This window comes from Salvelinus fontinalis, chromosome 7 (assembly GCF_029448725.1).
Source record: "Salvelinus fontinalis isolate EN_2023a chromosome 7, ASM2944872v1, whole genome shotgun sequence".
Taxonomy (NCBI): Eukaryota; Metazoa; Chordata; class Actinopteri; order Salmoniformes; family Salmonidae; genus Salvelinus; species Salvelinus fontinalis.
The window spans coordinates 26,946,963-26,962,810 of record NC_074671.1 but is presented as its reverse complement, the minus strand read 5'-3'; the positions used below and the strand labels follow the sequence as shown (position 1 = coordinate 26,962,810).

Below are 15,848 nucleotides of genomic sequence, written 5' to 3'. Positions count from 1 at the left end.
ATACATTTTACTGGAAGATAAGCCCATGCATATTGATCCAATTTGTGCTTTTAGCCACTGGTTCTGTTAGATGTGCAGATCAACAAAGAAGGTTACTGACAAAAAAATGTATTCATCCAATGACATTTTTACATGCAGCACTTGATTTCTAGTATATACAGTGCTCAAGGAATGACATTCAATGAGAGCAAGATTTACCTTTTCAAACATGATTGAAGTCTCTCCCATAAAAAAACGTGACTGTGACTTTAAATCAGAGGCAACTCCTCATTAGGGCTACCTCTTGGTCCAGCAATCAACTGATCTAATGACAGCTGTGTGAATAGACAGGCAACACGCGCAAGCTCTCGTTTTACAGCAAGCGCACAAGGTGGTCCGAACATGCCATCCCCAATTCCCCTGACACGCTTGTTGCCTAAAGACCTTTATCCATCTCTCGATTTTGGAGCTTGCAGCAGTCCACTGGCAAAGTATTCCAACGATTCCACCCTACGAATTCCAACTCAACGGTTCCATGGGAAGGTCGCAACCAGGCTATGGTCATCCACCATTGATTGGAAGGAACTGCAATCCATGCAGCCCATCGGATCTGGGGGGTTTGGGTCCGTTTACAGAAGTGTGTACTTTGGGGAGACTGTCGCTGTCAAAAAAGTGAAGAAGTGTGTCAAGAATAAGCTCGCCTCCAGGCAAAGTTTTTGGGCTGAGCTAAATGCAGCTCACTTACGCCATAAGAACATTGTGCGAATTATAGCAGCTACCACGTGCATACCGGAGAATTTAGAAAACGGGGACAACATTGGCACAATAGTGATGGAATACGCAGGTGAACGAACTCTCCACCAGGTCATCTACGGTTGCGCGGAGACGCTCGAAGTGGACAGGTGGATTACGTTTTCCAAAAACATTGCGCATGGTCTTCAGTTCTTGCATTCTCATGGTATTGTTCATTTGGATATCAAACCTGCCAATGTATTGGTTTCGAGGGAGGATGTGTGTAAGATTGTTGACTTTGGCTGTTCACTGAAATTGGAGCTCGGGGGGGATCGGTCCAGCCCCCAAATGAGTCATGGCGGGGGCACCTACACCCACCGAGCGCCTGAGCTGTTGAAGGGGGAAGACGTGTCTCCAAAATCCGACATCTACTCCCTTGGCATCACTCTTTGGCAAATGATCACCAGAGAACAGCCCTATACAGGCGACAGGCAATATGTTTTATACGCAGTAGTTGCATACGATTTACGCCCCTCGGTCACTGATGAGTCTTTCAAGTCACACCATGGGGGCCTTTGCCGATCCATTGTCTCCAAGTGCTGGAGCGGTGAACCAAGCTGGAGACCAAGCGCTCAAGATGTCATCACAGATCTGGACAAGATCCGGTCCGAACATTAACCTTTTTATTTGTCATTTTCAAGCCAGCCGATTCATGGTATGATCCGTCAGTTGTGTCCATACATTTTTTACAGATTTTTAAATTTACGCACAGCCAGTTATAGACTCCCATGTTGTCTTACTGAATGTAAGTGAATTGTGAAAGGCAAGCCCCAATGGGACACTACAGATTAGTTTGATGCTGTCATTCTTCTGCCAATTCTGCTTAAGTGTATTTATAACGCATGCTACCTAATCTACTCATTTTTTAAAACGCAGAACCTCTTGAACGATTTACATTTCTGATACTTAAGTTGGTTTTGATCAGTGGACTAGATTGTTTTACTTGTTTACTTGATTTATAAGGATTTAATAATGTTTCAATGTCAAATAAATGTTAATGTCAGCAGCAGTCTGTGCATGTAACACACTTAATGTATGTAAAGTTTAGATATTTGAGATTTCATTAAACGTCCTTGATTCGTAGTGGAATGGTGTTTTCCAGTATTGTAACTGCATTAGAGTGGGATGACTTCTACAGCATCAACAGAAACAGCTTGACCTGTTTTGCTCATGTTGAAATAATTTGTTTGGTAATTGTGTGTTTAGGCTTACACTTAGAAACTAACTTAAGCTGACTAATCTATGGCCTAACCTTCAACCAAATGTATACAATGGATGTGTCTTGTCTCAGAAGAAAATGGAACCATTTGTATTTTCATAAGGGAAAAAAGATCAACATTGCTGCAAATTTACCTGATTTTAGGCTATGAAATTGCTAGTTGAAGGTGGTTAAAACAGCAGCACATAAAAGCAAGAACAGCCCTACATAGCAGACAGCAACACAGGCAATAATCACATTTCAGACAAGGCAGAAAAGTTTAGCCATGTTGTCCACAGCACCATACTCAACACAACAGAGAAACTACAGGCTTCTTCAGGTGGAAGGTAGAAAGCTAGGTCCCTTGGAAGAACTGATTGATTTTATTTGAAACCAAAAAAATACACAGTACATTTTACATTTTTTACAGGGATAACACAAAGTCAAGAATTTGCATTGTGGTCCAGTGCGTTACATTACATAGACACATACATGACATTACTCCGTAGAAAACACGGATAATAAAGTATTGTATATTCAAGTCTTCAAGGGAGTAGAGGAGGACGGGTGCCCTTTCGAAATATTCGAACTGGGCCTTTAGGGGTGATTTGGTTCAGATACGCCTCCTTGGTCTTCAGGCTATTCTATTGGCACAAAGGTCACGTGGTGCCCGGATGTAGTGCGTATATATACGGAAGCAGGCCTCTTTCCATCCCTTTCGCGAAGAACTGACGTTCCTGACTCACCGCTGTTCGCTTGGAACTTACGAATAAGTCGGTCAGGAATATAAAGAGAAAATGGTAACGTTTAATTTCTTCAACTATACGCAAATATCTCCATATAGCTAGCTCGCTATGCGGAGACTACATAGATGGACAGTCTGTTGACTTTAGTCGCTCTGAATCCGGGCAGTTGCACGTGTAGTTGCTAGCTAGCTAATTAGCCAGTGAAGATGGCTGGGTAGGTAGCTATTCATTTTGGATGGCTTTCTGCCAATTTAATGGGTCGAATCAGGTAACGTTGAACTAGTTCTGAGTTGTCTTGATGTGAAGAGGTATAGTTGGTTTGTTTTTAAATGAGTCGAGTAACTGAAGTCTGACCCAATTCCTGATTTTTGGCTTTACCGTGTTGGCTAATTAACGAACTAACGTTAGCTTATTAGCCAACCGGACATTTCCCTCCCTTTTCATTATTGCTTCCCCATATGCCAAACAGTTTGACACGAATGCGTGGTTAACGTACTTTAAAGCATAAGTGTAGATGGTTAACGTTACTACATCTTGACACCAAACCATGACAATGTAGCTGCAAGTTAATTTTTCAGTGAACGTTAGAATCAATAGCTAACTAGCAGATGCTGCAATTGCTGATATTCTCGTTCATCGCTCACTTATTTCTGGAACTTGGATTTAGAACCGTCAGAATTGGCTACAATACATGCATTAATTACTTACACACCAATGGCTATGAGGATAACATCTTGCTATGACATAGCTAAAGCTATGACAAATTATGATTCATAATACGCTATTCTGAGCCATTACTACACATTTGACGCACACTTTCAACTTAGTTGCTCTGTTTTTTAATGCGTGATTCTTTTCTTGCACTGTAGGCGTTCAAGGACACCGGTAAAGCCCCTGTTGAGGCTGAGGTTGCCATCCATCGCATCCGTATCACCCTCACCAGCCGCAACGTCAAGTCTCTGGAAAAGGGTACCTTCGCTTTAAATAGTTTAACTTTGTCAACATCTTTGGCTATGAGGATAAAAAAAACTTGATATGACATAGCTGAAGCTATGATAAATTCTGATTCATAATACGCTATTCTGAGCTATGTGGACCCATTGATTACATTTTGAAGTGCATGGTGCCACCTTTTTTGACATGCAGCCCTTCTACTTAATATTCTTAGTGTGTGCAGACCTTATCCGTGGAGCTAAGGAGAAGAACCTCAAGGTGAAGGGACCAGTCCGTATGCCCACCAAGGTATGTACACCAGATGTATACAATGGTCTTTCCCGCATCCTTGACAGCCTGGGACTCCCATCTGTGGTCTACCCTGGGTCTCTATAGAGGTGATGCCAAATCAACGACCCTTCGCTTTCTGCCCACTCCCCAGTGGTGGCTCAGATTGAATAGGGGACGACATTACAATTTTTTCAAATAAAATGATCACTAAGGCTAAGTAAGTTGAGGGGAAATGGTAGTTTGTTTTCCACCAGGTGGCATTAGGCTCCAGGGAAAGGTGTTGAAGTTGTGCTGTTGTGTTCACTTGGTCAAAATATTTAATGACACTTCACCTCACCATTTGATGGGTGGTATCCTGTTTTATTTTGTTGTCTCATCTCCTTTCAGACTCTGCGCATCACCACCAGAAAGACACCCTGTGGAGAAGGCTCCAAGACCTGGGATCGTTTCCAAATGCGGATCCACAAGCGTTTGATCGACCTGCACAGTCCCTCTGAGATTGTCAAGCAGATCACCTCAATCAGCATTGAGCCTGGTGTAGAGGTTGAGGTCACCATCGCTGATGCATAAGCTGTTTTGTACCCAATGCAATAAAAGCTTCAAACATAATTGCGTGGATATTTTGGCTCATTCAATGTTGAGGGATATTAAATGTTGCCGGGGTTGCAGGTACTACCTATGAGTGGTGCTTTTATTGGTAAGTTTATTCTATGAAACTGGCTCAGTCAATATAGGACTATTTTATCAACACTGCAATCACCTTTCTCAACTTGGCTGAGCCTGGTGTGGGCTTGCAGTACAGGATGTTTATCAATGGTGAATGGACTTTTAAGACCACTGAAGGGTTATGGTGTTTACTCAAATTTGTTGATTGTGAAAACGAGAACCTTAAATGCTACTGCTGAGAGGAATTTTTATTGGGTTGGTTATTGGTCATTGATTGTGTTCCTTTTCTTACCTGTACTAGTGCAAAATATTTTGTGACGCACGGTCTTTAGGGGAGGATGGGAGAGGAACCGAGAGTACGGGTACATGTCAATAGTTTAGTGGTCTAGATATGGAAATAGGCTAGTATGCCAGCTGGGGAGTTGCTGTCAACTGTCCGCTTAATGTCTAATCAGAAAAAGAAAGGAATTTTTTACTGGGTGCCACCTAGTGGCTGGATTAAGTCTCACATGTTATAGACAAGGCATGCCTTGTATAGTCAATATAGCGTGAATGAAATTGATTTGAAGCCCCCACCCTGGACACATACGGATCTCTGGAAGGCATGGATAGGTATATACAGTATGGCTGACATTCTACATAACATATCAGAGGGCAAGGTGGACCTATTAACACGCTAACTCCATAATGGCTTTTGCCAAATTATAAATCTGGTTGTCAGGGAAACGGGTAACTCAATCTAGTTTCCCTTTCTGCTGATAACGGTGTGAACTCCGCTCAGGCAGTTTCTTTTACGCCAGCTACATTAGGTTAGTTTAAGCCAAACCAATCCTTTAAAGCCCCATTGCACAACATCTGATTGAATGAACACGAAGTGTAAAATAATACAAGCGCTGGTTGAAAATAAAATCTAAACAGAACCTTCTCAGCATGTTTGAATGGGTGGGAATTTCGGCTTGCCTAATGACATCAGCAATTGGGGAATGGGCCTATAGCTATAGTAGGGGCCAATTTGAGATTGTGCAAACCTTCTGAAAAGTGATTGGTTAACCCAGGATTCCACCTGTTCTCAATTAAGTACTGATTTTAACCTGAAGTTGTTTGGTCTTATGTGGAGTTTGTTGCTTACTGATATTGGAAATTCTGACTGCAAGTTATCCTGTGTTTAGGTTCATATACAATACTTCTATTTTTTTTTTTTTTATCAACATTTGTTGGAGAGTATTTTTCCTTGCTTGTAAACAAGCAATCTATTTCATTCAACACTATGGCTTCTTCCGGTCGTAAGTAAATGTGAAATACAGCAAAATTATTGGTTCTCACATACATTTGAATCTTTAACATCTGTTTCTTGCTTAGTCATGACAACAATCATTGATTTGACCCATGATGGCACAGTACTTGATGCAATGGAATCTACATGTAATGATCTCCATGCATGGAATCCCCATCGAGATGTGCTCTCAGAACTCTCCTCTATTGCTTCCATGCAGGTACTCCCAAGGTTTTAAAAATATTTTTTTTTACATGTAACCTTTTTAACTAGGCAAGTCAGTTAAGAACAAATTCTTATTAACAATGATGGCCTACCCCGGCCAAACCTGGATGACGCTGGGCCAATTGTGTGCCACCCTATGGGACTCCCAATCATGGCTGGATGTGATACAGCCTGGATTGGAACCAGGGACTGTAGTGATGCCTCTTGCACTGAGATGCAGTGTCATAGATTGCTGCGCCACTCGGGAGCCCACAATGTTGAAGTTCTGAGAATGTTACAATGGCCTATTGACTGACAGTTTGAGTAATTTGTTGTATGGCTCCCTATATAGTGCACTACTTTTGACCACTACATAGAGAATAGGGTTCCATTAAGGATGCAACACATGATTGTATTGACTTAATTCATGTTTTTCCCCTGGCCAGAGTGAGGTGTTGGACACTGCAGAACAGCAGCAGCAGAAACACCAGCAGTTGAGGGTCTACCTAAGGGTGAGGCCCTTTTCCAAGGATGAGATCTCCAGCAATGAGGACCAGGTATGTGGCAATGGGACCATTTAAATAAAATGCTGATCCTAATCTAAACAGTAATATTTTAGTATATGGTCAGGTTTCAAATGTACCATATGTCATTGTCTTGACTCCAGGTTTTTATTTAAAGTTGACAAAATATTTGAAGGTCCTGTAAACTATCTTCCCTGATCCACACCTCTCCCACGATCTTCTCGTCTCTCTGCAGGGTTGTGTGGTTCTTGAGAATGCCAGGACCGTAATGCTGCATGCGCCCAAAGGCTCTGCTACCATGAAGAGCAGTGAGAAGGGCGTTGGCCAGGCGATACACACATTCTCATTCTCTCAGGTTAGGCTTATGTATGTGATTAATGCCTTGTTTTGGAACAATTGGGTGGTTTCTGATCCTGACTGTAAGTCGCTCTGGATAAGAGTGCCTCTTAAATGACTGAAATGTAATGTTCTTGATCTCATGTTTTAATTTCACTCAGATCTTTGGGCCCGAGACAAAGCAGGCAGATCTCTTCGAAGGCACCATCAAAAGCCAAGTTCACGATTATCTGGAGGGGAAGAATGCTCTAGTCTTCAGCTATGGTGTGACCAATGCAGGCAAGACCCACACAATTCAAGGTAAGTCTGCTAGTCAGTAACCTCCCTGCTCATTGTAATCTTCCTACTAATCAAAGGTAATTATGCCACCCAACTTCTGCTTGGATAGGATCTGCTGTGTTGGTGTGTGTGTTAAGTTTCTTGCATTTGGTATGTTGGAGGACAAGGGAGAGACCCTCACACTTAACACACCATTTTTGCCCCATATCCCATTTGACAGACTGTACGTCTCTATCCTTGAGTTTACCTGAAGAAACCAATGATGATTATTCTATGTGTTGGCCAATTAGAGGCTTTGAAGCCACCCAATGCAATACTGGTGGTACTCAGAAGCAGTCCTCCATAGGAATGCATGGGATTCTACAGCATTTCAATTAAATGTTTCAAGGACAAAATTGTGTTTCTTAGTATTTCTTTGTAGTGGGGACCATAGCATTAGTACTCCCCCAAAAAGTTAAGGAACGTTGTTTTTTTTAATGAATGTGTTCTGATCACATAATGGTTTAATAGAAAATGACTGTAGACATTAATAAAAGCATTTCTATAGCTTCCAAAAGTCTTTACAATGGAGTACAACAATGGCTGTGCAGTGGCTTCAATACATCGCCCCCTCTCGGTCATCCAGGGTTTCTACACTTTGGTTGAAACCAATGCAGCTGGCTGTGACTGATACTAGTCAATGAAGGACTGGCTGCAAGGGACAGACTTTCTGTATTTTGTTGTTGTTGCAGGATCCCAGAAAGACCCTGGTATTCTCCCCCAGGCGTTGGATGTCATCTTCAGACACATCAAAGGGAGACAGTATGAGAACATGGATCTGAAGCCATACCTCGGTAGCGCTGCTCAGTACCTAGGGCCTGACCAGGTCCAACAGGAACGAAACACCAAAGCAGCTATATTTGCTCTACTCAAAGAGGTGAACACGGACACATAATGTGGAGTAGCCTAATTAGTTGATGGGTCATGTGAAGTTGTCTTACGGTTTTGTTTGTTACCCTGATCTTTTATAACCACCTTCATTCTTCACCCCCACATAGGAAAATGAACCCCCACGCGTCAGTGGCGTTTCATCCCACACGTCCTCTACTGGAAGCCTCTCCTTCTCAGTCTCCTACGATAACACAGGTACATCACATCTGTAAGCCCATCTCTGTTGAAGTCAAACATCTGTATTCTGGAATGGCTATTGATAGAAATGCCTAAACGGGATCATTTGTGGTTCTCTGCATCCTAGTTGAGTTTGTGGCTGCGCCTGGCGATCGGGACCGGAGCCAGTTCACCCTGTGGGTGTCCTTCTACGAGATCTACAACGAGAGCGTGTATGACCTGCTGCAGGCGTCAACCACCTCCAAGACAAAGAGACGCACAGCCCTCCGTGTGTGTGAGGACAGTGCGGGAAACTCGTATGTCAGAGGTGTGTGTGTAGGCAGGCAGTGGGATGTCGTGCCCATTGAAACAAAGTGCCCACAAGTTCCCTTCAGTTTTATTCAATGGTTGCTTTGATGCAGACCATAGCTCATGTAGTATTGAAATGGATGTAATCCTATTTTTCCTTTTCAGATCTAAAGTGGATCAATGTTCACAACTCCGAGGAGGCATGCAAAATTCTCAGAGTTGGAAATAAAAACCGAAGTGCTGCTTCCACTAAGATGAACCATTCATCAAGCAGAAGGCATGTTCACTCACTTTTGTTTTATACTCTTATGTGGATTGCTGAGATGCATAAAATAATTGTTGTCTTTACATTTTTCCCCTTGTCACAGCCACAGCATATTTACCATCAAATTACTGAGAATTGATGGAACTGAGGTTCAAGCGATGTCAGAGTGAGTTGACTTTCATCCATATTGTACCTGGTGTTAGGTTCTAAACAGAGTAAAAACTCAAACCAAGTTTATTCACCCACTGGGTCAAACGGCAGCATAGAAATGTTTCCACAAGCACATATATTTATAACTTCCTACTAGGAGTCGCCTCCCTGCACAGCTAGCTAGCAACAGATCTCTTTTGCTACTCAAACTTCATTGGTTCCTCTCACGAGTGTAGTCTTGGCCCCGCCTCCTATTAGAACATTTGTGGGCATGTGTGTAACTGGTATGTTCCTCATGTCATCTGACCTTGAGCTGAATTCCTCACTCCTCCCTAATCCATGGCTGTCCTACCGTTTCAGTGACTAAAAGCATACTGTTGCCCTTTGCCTGCCTCCATAGGCTCAACTGAATAACTTTGCATACACATTTAAAGTAATCAATGTTTTAATATGGTAACATGAATAAGTGTTTCAAGCTAGAATCCAACACTGGCACACAATACTTGTTGCTCTAAGTGCTTTAAACACAATCCAACCAATGGTTTACTCACCTAACTGCAGTTAGCAGAAATCGACTCCTCCGTTATCCTTAATTTGTCAGCTTCATTGTTAGAGTAAATTCATAATGCAGTTTTAGGATTAATTACAATGCTGTGCTGCAACTTGCTCAAGAGTCCACACTTTCTTTTCCACCCCAGACTCTCTCTGTGTGACCTGGCTGGCTCGGAAAGATGCGGAAAAACTAAGACATTTGGGGAAAGGCTGAAGGAAGCAGGGAACATCAACAACTCTCTGCTCATCCTGGGGAAATGCATCGCTGCCCTGCGCAGCAATCAGAGTGACAGGTACAGAACAAGTACCACTGCCATTGATTACCAGTGACTGTATAAACAACACTGCTTCGAAACCACCTCGACAAATTTGACCAAATGCTGCACACAAACCTGATTTGTCAGGTAAATAAAAATGCATGTTTCCAAACCCTGAATGAAACTGATTGGAAAGCTGCTATTTGATGAATTCAAGAGTCGTCATCCTTTCCTCCCCTCTCTTAGGATGAAAAATGGCTATATTCCCTTCAGGGAGAGCAAACTGACCCGTATCTTCCAGTCCATCTTCTGTGGGAAGGGCCGAGCCTCCATGATTGTGAACATCAATCAGTGTGCATCCACATATGATGAAACTCTCCATGTCATGAAGTTTTCTGCCATCGCTAAGCAGGTTGGTCTCTCGCCCACCCTGTCAACATTCTACTCCATCTAGGTTTAGAGTTGACTCTATGAATTTCTCACTTTAGTTGAAAAATGTAGTGGTCAGTTGCAATGCCCTTAATCCACCTATAGGTGTCACAGTCAAATTCCATTTGTTGAAATGTCTAGCCACAGTGTACTTCCCTCTCCCGCATTGATAAGGATTAGTGAGAATTATGGTATGGGGAGTTAACAAGTACCACACCCTAAACTGAAGTACTATAAGTGTTCTAAATGGCTCCCTATATAGTGTACTATTTTTGGCCAGAACCCTATTGATAATCACCTTTGTTGTCCTAGGTGGTCCAGCTGATCCCAACAAAGTGTCTAGAGTCTCTGACCCCGCGGCTGGTGGGGCGTGATGGGAAGCCTCTACTGAAGAACGGGGTCATCAACGACCAGGCTCTAGAGAACTACCTGTCTGAAGAAGAGCTGCTGGATGAGGATGAAGCAGACATGTCCATTTTACCCCAGGAGGTATTTTCCATCCAAACGGTCTAAAAGATTTTGCCGGTGTTCTGCTGTTTCTGATTTTATTTCATAGGGATGGATGCAATATCATGTTAATTTACAGAATCAACGGTGTCTGATTACTTTGAACTGCTGCTGTCTTCTAGGATCTGATGAATGTAATTGAGAATCTCAGGACCAAGCTCCTGGCTGAGCGACGGAAGAACTTGGTCCAGGAGATTGACATCCGCAAGGAGATGGGAGACGCCATGCTGCAGCAACTCATGGAAAGCGAAGAACTCAGGAAGTGAGTGTTCCCCGAGCGTCAAATGGGGCACGATCACGCCTTCCCCCGTTCCACTATGTTAGTGTTCTCATGCAATACCCATGGCAGTGCTACACATTGGTGGTAGATGCGGTGCATTGCTGCACCATAGAGTGTGCAATTCATTTAAGATCTAATGAATAGCGTTTGTGTAGTTTTCACTTAATTTTACAATTCCACTGTTTATGCGTTTGTCCACACCCATAAACTGTCTTCCAAATGATCTTCTAAAAGGATGGTGTAAATGTTTCTCTAGTCGTCAGGTGGCTGAGCTGAAGGAGAGCTACCAGGAGAAGCTGGAGAACACATTTGAGATGTACAAGGATGCCCTGAAGGACCATGCCTACCAGAGGGCGCTGGAGCGCGTAGAGGATGATTACGTACCCCTTGAGGAGTTCATCGCTGAGCAGGAGAAAGTAGAGGTACTAGACACTCACTTTAGGTGACTGACAAGGTCCTGCCACAACCACCTCATCAAATTGTCAGATATGAATTCTGTCAATTTAGGGTCAGATCTACCAAGTGTTTGTGCCGGTTTAATTTTTCCCCTGAGGGGAAATACGTTTCCTGTTTTTCCTCTGGGAAGTAAAAAACTAGTAGTTGGTGCAAAGGTTTGGTAAATATGAATTCAATCTCTATAGGCACTAGAACAGAAGCTGTCTGAGATGGAACGGAAGCTGTCTGAGATGGAGCACAAGCTGTCAGGTTCCACAGTGGGTTCATCTATGGTTCCAACCAAAGAGAACTCGAGCCAGACAGAGAGCATCTCACAACCACCACCTGTGGCTATGCAGGAAGGGTTAACAGGTCAGTACACCATCTCCCTCAGTGTTGAATCTATTTAATTAACAAACTGTAAATCTGATTGTACAGTAAGCCTATATTCTATACCTTAAACTACAAATCACTGTGCACAATAAGCCTATATCAATTTAAAGGAAAGGCTAATTATTTATATCTACCTATTGATTTCAAAGTCTCAGCAGGGGATGTTCTCACAGCTGTTTCCAAAGATGCAGAGCAACGCAAACTCCTTTTGAAAGAGAGTGCGATGGAGAAACTCGGTGAGCAGAAAGAGGTAAGGAAACCTAGCCTGAAGGCATAACTTTTACAGTTGGTGTTTCTGGAAGGGAAAGCAGTGCAATGCATTTTGAAACCCAAGTGTTGGAACTCAAACCTGGCATGTCTCTTGCTTATTTCCAGCGGATTGTGTCTTTGCAAAAAAGGATTGCAGTTCTGAATGATGCACTACATGAGGCCAGAGAACGCTTATTTGACAAAACGTCAGAAATAGATACTTTACATAAGAAGCTAGCTGACCAGGTATAGACTACACGAACTTGTGTGTGTACAATTTAAGCCTAGTTTGTCAGTGTCCATGTAGGAAAACCTGATGTGCAGTGTAATCTCTGTTTTCAGGCACAGGATCTGGAGAGTATAGGTAAGAGCAGTCTGGAGAAGGACAAAGAACTGGCATTGTTAAAAGAAGAGCTGGCCAAGCTATCCCAGAAGTCCCCTGTCCTGCCCAAGCGGGGTTTCATGGCCAACATTAGGGAATCTGTGACGTCGCCACGAACAAGCACCATTACCAGGACACTGAGGAAATCTGTCCGGACCACACCCTTGCTGAAAAGGCCCTTCCACTAACTACAGTCTTCCCCCGTTTTTAAAAATGTTTAGGGCTCTTCAATCTGTCTCGTTGAAGTGTTACAGATTGCGTGAAATTAATTTCCAATTGCTTTAATGTGCAGTGTTTACGGTCTCTGAAATGGAAAGGAAATGTTTCCAAATTGCAATCACAATTTAACGCTGAACTTCAGCGATGTGGATTGAATAGAGCCCTTTTATTTGTTGTTGTAAGTCTTAAATAAAATTCTACTGAATATTTCTGATCCATTTCATTGGGAGACCATATCTGAAAGAATATGACAATTTTTATATGGCTTTCAAGTGTAATTTTAACTTCTCACGGAATGCATAAGTACATTGCAGCTCTTTCGCTATGTTTGAAGTTGGTTCGTCAAAGTGGAGAAAGCTGGACATCACGTTGACATTCAGGTGCCATACAAATGGTCTTTAGTCACAAGTTCTCTTCATCTAGTACCTTTGGTCCAGGGCCTTGCACAGACCTTTGTGCTTAAACTTAACGGGCACCCCAATTTATTTTTAACGGAAGTCAATCTTGTTGAGCAATTACAAGGGGGAAAGCATTACAACTACTTTGAACTAAAATAAATGCTGCACCTTAATGACAACACAATTCCAGTCAATAGAGCCCCACAGTAGTCATATCCATACAGCCTAGCTATCAAACAGGATAATGGTTCCAGTTTTTTCCACCATTCATTGTTCCCATAAGGGATTTTAAAAACACTTAAAATAAGATGTTTCATGTAGGCTGGCGTGATAACATGTAAATTTCTCGGACAAGGGGACTTTAATCAAAGAAATTCCACAAATTAAGGCACTCTTAATTGAAATGCATTCCAGGTGACTACCTCAAACGCCAAGGGTGGCTACTTTGACTTGTTTAACACTGTGTGGGGGTTACTACTTGATTCCATGTTTTATTTTAGGTTATCTACACTATTATTCTACAATGAAAAAAAAAGAAACCCTGGAATGGGAGGTGTAAACTTTTGACTTGTACTGTATATAAAAAGTTTATAGATCTGACTTATATGTAACTTTTCTAAAATGTACCTCAATCATTTTGTTCGAGTGAAAAAGTTGATTTAGTTGCAAGACTAGGCATCCAGGGAAAATGTTTAGAGAAAAACAGGTGACCGTTTCTGTGAGAATTACAGGAGGGGGCGTTTACCCCCAAGTTAACCTATACAGTGCCGTCAAAGTATTCACACCCCTTGACTTAATACATCTGAATTCAAAATGGAATGTCTTTTCTCACCCATCTACAACCAATACCCCATAATGACAGTGAAAACATGTTTTAAAGTCCCCTTTGGCCTCGTGAAATCCCTGAGCGGTTTCCTTCCTATCTGGCAACTGAGTTAGGACGCCTGTATCTTTGTAGTGACTGGGTGTATTGATAAACCATTCAAAGTGTAATTAATAACCATACTCTAAGATATATTCAATGTCTGCTTTTTATTTTATTACCCATCTACCGATAGGTGCCCTTTGCGGTTGAATCTGTTTCAAATAAAAATGTATTTGTCACATACACATGGTTAGATGTTAATGCGAGTGTAGCGAAATGCTTGTGCTTCTAGTTCCGACAATGCAGTAATAACATCAATTCCACAACTAACTTATACACAAGTGTAAAGGGATAAAGAATATGTACATAAAGATATATGAATGAGTGATCTTACAGAACGGCATAGGCAAGATGCAGTAGATGGTATCGAGTACAGTATATACATATGAGATGAGTAATGTAGGGTATGTAAACATAAAAGTGCATAGTGAGACATGTATTACATAAAGATGGCAAGATGCAGTAGATGATAGAGTACAGTATATACATATACATTATATTAAGTGGCATTGTTTAAAGTGGCTAGTGATACATTTTTGATCAATTTCCATTATTAAAGTGGGCTGGAGTTGAGTATGTTGGCAGCAGCCACTCAATGTTAGTGGTGGCTGTTTAACAGTCTGATGGCCTTGAGATAGAAGCTGTTTTTCAGTCTCTCGGTCCCTGCTTTGATGCACCTGTACTGACCTCGCCTTCTGGATGATAGCAGGGTGAACAGGGCAGTGGCTCGGGTGGTTGTTGTCCTTGATGATCTTTATGGCCTTCCTGTGACATCGGGTGGTGTAGGTGTCCTGGAGGGCAGGTAGTTTGCCCCCAGTGATGCGTTGTGCAGACCTCACTACCCTCTGGAGAGCCTTACGGTTGTGGGCGGAGCAGTTGCCGTACCAGGCGGTGGTACAGCCCGACAGGATGCTCTCGATTGTGCATCTGTAGAAGTTTGTGAGTGCTTTTGGTGACAAGCCAAATTTCTTCAGCCTCCTGAGGTTGAAGAGGCGCTACTGTGCCTTCTTCACAACGCTGTCTGTGTGGGTGGACCAATTCAGTTTGTCCGTGATGTGTACGCCGAGAAACTTAAAACTTACTACCCTCTCCACTACGGTCCCGTCGATGTGGATAGTGGGGTGCTCCCTCTGCTGTTTCCTGAAGTCCACAAACAGCAATTGTTTTGCTGCACACAGGCAAGATGTTCACTGTCCAGGAAGCATTGTTTCATGCAGTTCTCAGAGATGAACATTTCTCCCAGGTCATAAGTAACCATGCTTTTTTTTTACTGCACTTGAAAAATACAAAGAAAAAAATATATATACATGAAATACATACATTGAATTATGAACTTAATATTTAAAATTCACATGAAGCGAATAAAAAAAGTGAGGACCCAAAAAACAAGACTGGAATGCCTTGGAAGCTTGGATTTTTGCACAATGTTACTTTTTAAAAACAGTAAAATAAGTGTTTCCTTGATACAATTAAGTAATTAAACAAAATATTGTGTTTACAAGTGTGGAATAAAACATGGCACTATCTATTCACAGAAATCAATTCAAGAGGCACTTTTTCTTTAATGAAGGATCAAACATTACTAAAGATTTGAAAAAATGTGGACTTGAATTGTACAGAGGGTTCAGTTTAGCAAGTGTACCAATTCAGTTTGTCCGTGATGTGTACGCCGAGAAACTTAAAACTTACTACCCTCTCCACTACGGTCCCGTCGATGTGGATAGTGGGGTGCTCCCTCTGCTGTTTCCTGAAGTCCACAATCATCTCCTTTGTTTTGTTGATGTTGAGTGT

General features: G+C 42.2%; 3 protein-coding genes across 4 annotated transcripts; all 3 read left to right on the top strand.

Moving 5' to 3' along the window:
* The first annotated feature begins 175 nt into the window (after positions 1-175).
* On the top strand, positions 176-2,061 carry mos (v-mos Moloney murine sarcoma viral oncogene homolog). Its single transcript, XM_055928939.1, has one exon. It carries the CDS (start codon positions 382-384, stop codon positions 1,387-1,389), a length of 1,008 nt encoding a protein of 335 aa, XP_055784914.1. The 5' UTR covers positions 176-381; the 3' UTR covers positions 1,390-2,061.
* Positions 2,062-2,659: 598 nt separating this feature from the next.
* rps20 (ribosomal protein S20) lies at positions 2,660-4,548 on the top strand. Its single transcript, XM_055928938.1, has 4 exons — positions 2,660-2,769; positions 3,585-3,684; positions 3,884-3,957; positions 4,327-4,548. The coding sequence occupies exons 1-4, from the start codon at positions 2,767-2,769 to the stop codon at positions 4,507-4,509; spliced, it is 360 nt and encodes a 119-aa protein (XP_055784913.1). The 5' UTR covers positions 2,660-2,766; the 3' UTR covers positions 4,510-4,548.
* Positions 4,549-4,648: 100 nt separating this feature from the next.
* zgc:56231 (uncharacterized protein LOC406257 homolog) lies at positions 4,649-14,208 on the top strand. Of its 2 annotated transcripts, none has more exons than XM_055928936.1 (19): positions 4,649-5,888; positions 5,965-6,098; positions 6,529-6,639; positions 6,842-6,961; positions 7,104-7,242; positions 7,953-8,137; positions 8,259-8,346; positions 8,456-8,635; positions 8,782-8,893; positions 8,985-9,047; positions 9,730-9,876; positions 10,087-10,252; positions 10,582-10,758; positions 10,899-11,038; positions 11,313-11,478; positions 11,698-11,863; positions 12,034-12,134; positions 12,260-12,379; positions 12,458-14,208. In XM_055928936.1, the coding sequence occupies exons 1-19, from the start codon at positions 5,873-5,875 to the stop codon at positions 12,701-12,703; spliced, it is 2,577 nt and encodes an 858-aa protein (XP_055784911.1). In that variant the 5' UTR covers positions 4,649-5,872; the 3' UTR covers positions 12,704-14,208. The 2 variants fall into 2 exon arrangements, with proteins under 2 accessions (XP_055784911.1, XP_055784912.1); XM_055928937.1 differs by having other exon boundaries at positions 12,476-14,203.
* The last annotated feature ends 1,640 nt before the right edge of the window (positions 14,209-15,848 follow it).

Coding starts and splice junctions, on each gene's coding strand:
- mos (XM_055928939.1), top strand. CDS start 382: ATGCCATCCCCAATTCCCCTGACACGCTTGTTGCCTAAAGACCTTTAT.
- rps20 (XM_055928938.1), top strand. Junction 3,685..3,883: donor CGTCAAGTCTCTGGAAAAGG/GTACCTTCGCTT, acceptor TAATATTCTTAG/TGTGTGCAGACCTTATCCGT. Junction 3,958..4,326: donor CAGTCCGTATGCCCACCAAG/GTATGTACACCA, acceptor ATCTCCTTTCAG/ACTCTGCGCATCACCACCAG.
- zgc:56231 (XM_055928936.1), top strand. Junction 8,138..8,258: donor TATTTGCTCTACTCAAAGAG/GTGAACACGGAC, acceptor ACCCCCACATAG/GAAAATGAACCCCCACGCGT. Junction 12,380..12,457: donor ATAAGAAGCTAGCTGACCAG/GTATAGACTACA, acceptor CCTGATGTGCAG/TGTAATCTCTGTTTTCAGGC.